Here is a 5,098-nt window from a genome sequence, read left to right as displayed (position 1 = left end):
GCTCCGCCGCCGTGTCCTGCCGCGCTCTCGGGAAGACAGCACTAACTCATGCGCCAAGCAACAAGCTGCCAGTGCCGGGATCGACCCGCTCTTCTTTTTCTCTACCATTGGACTTCCAACGCTGGTTTTTCTCATTTAGGGACAAGCTGGGTGTGATCGTCACGAACAAAGTGTGTTTCTGATGGCTGCTAAATCAGTCTTTACTTCTATCAAGAGATCCTAAGAAATAAGAGAGGGAAAGGTCTGCTTGCATAGTCTTTTTAAAAAGGGGAAAAGCAGCGTTGTGGGGTTTTTTTTGTTTGTTTTTCAATTTTTTCCTTTTCTGTTTGGATTTCTTTTTAAACTTAAAAAAAATGGCAACAGCAGCATATGTGGATCATTTTGCAGCAGAGTGCCTTGTTTCTATGTCCAGTCGTGCCGTTATCCATAGTCCCAAAGGGGAGCCTGATCCCCAACCTGATGCAGCAATACCTCCTTCATCAAATGGAGAAGATAAGCGGGAAGTCAGGGAAACCGGGAAAGACAATGGATCAACATTGCTGGTGGTAGCTAGCATTTTAGCAGATCTGAACCAGCATGTCCCAAACTCACCCGCTCTAAGGATGGAAGAAACTGAGACCTTGGATATCACAGAACAAATACACATTTCTATGGTTCCTAAGGAGTTTGGGGAAGAAAGTGTGTCTTCGGCTGGGAAGCGTGGAGGAGGAAGAGCAGCCACACCTACTAGCCTGGCTGCAGTAACTGAGCCAAGCCCCAGACAAAAGAACAAACGCACGAGAAGCTGGACTGACCCTGGATCACCCCAGAAAAAGCACAAATGCCACTATGTGGGGTGTGAAAAAGTTTATGGCAAATCTTCCCATCTTAAAGCTCATCTAAGGACCCACACAGGTTAGTTACAATCCAGCCAGAGATTTATTTTTTATAGCTTGGTAATTAAAATGAATGTGGAAAAAAAACCAAAAGCCAAACCCAAACTTGTATTTGGCCACCATTATGGTTTTACCTCTCAGAACTCAAGCTTGGGAAAACCAAACAACAACAAAACCCTCTCTGGGAATAAACCCTTTCTGAGCATAGATTCAAAGCTAACGTTGCCCCTTTTGTATTACTTAATGTCACAGGGAATGGCATGCGTGTCGTCTGTGTAGATCGTACCAAGCTGTAATTTTTAGCTGCTAGCTTTCTTGTTCGGTGTGTCTTCTACTTCCCTTTCCAGTGCTTCTTACCCTCCCCCATCTACATTTTGCTACCCCATGTTCCTGTCACTACCATTATACCAGCTTATCACTTCCCATGCAAGCATCAGTACTCTTGATGTTTTAAAATTAAATGTTCCAGAGGTACCTGAAACAGTCTGTGTCTGTTTCTTTCTTTAGCAGACACTTGTGTGAAAGCTAGAGTAGGCAGGAAGGCAGATGAGAAGCTGAATGTGAGTCACAAGGAGATATTTATCATAAGTGTAGAGCGAGGGGGATATGCGCAGTCTCAAAAAAGCTTTTGGCAGCTGGGTAAAACTCATTTCCAAACAAAAAAAGCCACATTTGTATGCAAACACTATCTTGTTCTGATAAGTGTTCAGTGTATACTTTTTGGTGAAGACTTACTTGACCACTTTTTTGTTGCTATTGCAATTCTTGAGGCATACATAGAAAAAGTGGAAGACTTGCAAGCACTGTGGAAGTTACGCACTGAAAGTGTTAGGATAGGCCATTTTGAAACTGGCCCCACACCTTGCCAGACCTCGTGCCTCTGCCTTGTGCTGGGGAACAAGGTGGCTGCCAGTCAGACAGGGAGCATGGAAAAACAAGTAGACGGATCTGTGCCGAAGGCCCCGATCATAGCACGTACGGCGTCACGCACTGACTAGAGCAGGCACGGGCAAGCTGTTCCACTGAGCGATTTCAGGCAACAAATTAGTTTACTAAGATCTGTGGTCAGTTCACTTACAAAGAGCATTAAGAAAAAGGTCATCAGAACTAAACATGATTTAGTGACCCTTGAACAGTTTTAGCTCAGAGGAGGCAGCCTCACCCATATTGGTTATACCTTCGGTGTACCTTCAGCTTTTCCTGTTGCCTTCCTGAGATAAAGAGCCCTTCTAAATTGAGGGCATGTTTTGATTTCTCTGGGAGAGAAGAAAGCCCCATCAAGTCTGAGCATCTGGATGGACAATTCCCTGTGCTGCACAGCTGAAAGAACAGCATGTGCCTGGCACCTCAGGCAGCCTGCCCTGGGTAACTGCTTTTGCCTCCCTGGGAGTTGTGCAAGAAAAGGTGCTTCCACTCGGCTTGTAGGCAATTGTCACCATTAATTTTCAGTTCTCTTGCCGCCTTATTGCTGACATTTGCCGTTGTCCTAAAAATGAAAAATAAATTCAGCAGTATTTCTGGGCTTCCAAATCAAGTAGAGACCGAGAAGAGGAACTCCTGCCTCTGATAAAGAGGAGGGCCGGGCATGCCCGCCCTGCGAGAGAGGAGGGAGGGTAGGGCCGGCGGGGAGTGTCGCTCGGGGCTGGGCTGAGCCGAGTCATTCGGGGACACTGGCTTGCCTCCAAGTTCTCTGCCTTTTTTGGTGGGTTGTTTTGTTGGCTTTTCCCTCCTTTTTTTTTTTAACTCTTTATTTCCTGGTTTTTTTTTTTCCCCCATGTCTGTAAGGCTTGAGTGGTTATTGCCGTAGCTAATGGCACTGAGAAAACAGAGTATGCATGTGTGTGAGAGCTAAAGGATAAGCTCAGAAAGGACTGGCTTTGCCCTGGGAGCAGCAGGACCCTCGGGGACTACAGCTTCTTTGGGATTTTTGAGTCTCCAGTGCCTGTGTTGGAAGCTTTAAGCAAAGCTGCCAACTCTCCCTCCTCAGTGGCAACAGGTCTGTCTCTGGACTGAGTTTTAAACAGGCTTAAATTACTCTTACAGAACATTTTCTAAGGTGCTTAAATTTTTTTCTCTCTTTAAATTGTGACAGGCTTGAAAACAGTCTATATGACACTGGGAGTTGAGCTAACAGAACAAATTACAACTTCCAGGACTGGCAAGTGTTTTGGTTTTTTTTATAAAACATGTAATGGATTTTACTGATTTAGAGCAAGAGGTTTGGCTCTCCTCTGTTTTCCAGTGGTCCTGAACTAGTTACGTAGCATGTACACATCAGTCTGCCCGTCTGTCAGATGCATAAGGTGATAACTATCCACCTTACCAAGCAGTGGTGAAAGCACTCCAAAGACACATGCAAGGTGCTTTCAGCAACTACCCCAATAACTCCCAAACTTGTTTACTAAGAAATGATAAACCTCCCCCTTCTGCTATGGAGTGGAACTTCTTCCATGTTCTATATGACAAACTGGTATTTAGGGATGAATTGAAGGATAAGAACAGTTCTGCAGGCTAGAAGATACTGATGATAGTGCTAGAGATATTTGAACGGTGCAACGTATGACCTGCTTCAGAAACTTTCTTGTCCTTGTCTGACACTGTGCCCAGAAGCTAAAGGCTTTGCTCTTCATGCTTAGAGGAAGGATAGACGAGATTACTGAGCTTATGCTGTGGCAAAGGGATACAGAGACTTCCAACTACTATTAGGTCAAATCCAGCCCATGCTGGTAGGGACTGAAAGCTGGTAGTATTTTCCAGCTGTTTGGTGCCCCATGTGAAATCCTTCTGGTAAGTATAGCCAGATTTCAGGGCTCATCAAAAAACATAGCGCAGAGGATACTAATTATCCTATTTAAAGCAGAAGAAACGAGATGGTACAGCCAAGGAAGCAGCACCTGCCTTTTGTCCTTATGCACTCACTCAGAGTACAGTGGTTTAGAATGAAGTTCTCTGTAAGAACATAATGTTCTAGAGCAAACTATAGTTTCTTGTGTTTGGTACAGTAGTAGTGAAGCTATCTCAGCCTTAGGAATAAATCAAACAAACCTTTGAACCAGGCAGAAAACATTAGTCACCAATGTCTTTGCTGTTCTTGTCACCAGATTTCAAACCCTTCCCCTCCCCCTACATTTCATGTTTATATTTTCCACCATACTCTCTCACTGGATGTCCTGGAGTTCAACATGATCGTCAGCCACAAATCCCTTGAAGTTTTAATGTTTACTAGAAGGTTATATTTAGTGTCAGTGGGTAGATGTCAAGTCCAGATTCTTTTCCACTGAGGTTCCCGTGGACCTCAGAAGTTGTGTTGTGAACAGAGGCAGCACCATGCTTGTCCCAAGTTACTTTGATATATTGGCCTGTGTTTAGGTGGATAAAGAAGCCTTTACGTAAGGTATGAGTAATACGTTTTAAACAGGAGGTTGGTTTTCACTTTCAGTTCTAGCACATTCAATTTGCTCCAACTACATTAATTCAAGATGCGGTAGTAAAGCACGATTTCTTTGAAGTTAGTCTGAATCAAAATGCTATGGGTGTGTGTGAAGAAAGTGATTAACCAATGTATGGAGAAGCAAGTTCATCCATCAGTGAAATGAAGTCTATCTTCCATTTTAGCACCTGGTGATTACCAGAATCTTAGCTGGTAAGCTAAAAGATATGGACTAGACTTGGCTGGGCTTTCCTTTAGCTTGCCTATAGTCACACGGTGACTCTGGAAGTCACTACATGCTCGTGCATGGCAAGCAGGCAGTGTCTGTGAAGACCCAAGCCTTTGCAGGAGAAACTTAATATAATATCTCCTGTGCTATTTGAGAGCAGAGGACAACAAAGGCTGCAGATAAGAGCAGGATGAATGAAATCAGTGGGCACCAGTGCTTCAGTCCATCCTCTGAGCTGCCAGCTGGCTCTGGATGCCAGGACTGACTGGGAAGCTGCACTCCCCCTGAACGAGATGCTAGAGGAAATGGGAAAGGCCTTCCCCAATGCCAATTTCTCACAGGCAAGAGGACAGTCTAATTAAATGTGTCCCTCTGCATGTTGCTTAGCAATTTCAGTGTTAGTGTCTGGGCCTCTGAAGTTTGTGACTTCTTGCGTTGAAAGTCAGAAACAGCTAGCTTGCTCTGCACGCCTAACTCACTATCATTAGCATACACCCAGATTATCAAAAAGCTCCAGAGAGCCTCTAGGCTGCTGTGTCCCGAAATAACTCCTCTACTGCCTTC

The 5,098-nt window shown here is 44.5% G+C and overlaps 1 protein-coding gene across 1 annotated transcript in view; it reads left to right on the top strand.

Annotated features, from left to right (window-relative positions):
- The first annotated feature begins 353 nt into the window (after positions 1 to 353).
- KLF13 (Kruppel-like factor 13) overlaps positions 354 to 5,098 on the top strand; it is a 22,086-nt gene continuing 17,341 nt past the window's right edge. Inside the window, exon 1 of the mRNA XM_010010078.1 lies at positions 354 to 894. Coding sequence (XP_010008380.1) covers positions 354 to 894 — 541 coding nt within the window. The remainder of the gene's footprint in view (positions 895 to 5,098) is intronic.

This window comes from Nestor notabilis, unplaced genomic scaffold, assembly GCF_000696875.1.
Source record: "Nestor notabilis isolate BGI_N333 unplaced genomic scaffold, ASM69687v1 scaffold2200, whole genome shotgun sequence".
In the NCBI taxonomy this organism is placed as follows: Eukaryota; Metazoa; Chordata; class Aves; order Psittaciformes; family Psittacidae; genus Nestor; species Nestor notabilis.
This window is presented reverse-complemented; position numbering and strand designations above follow the sequence as displayed.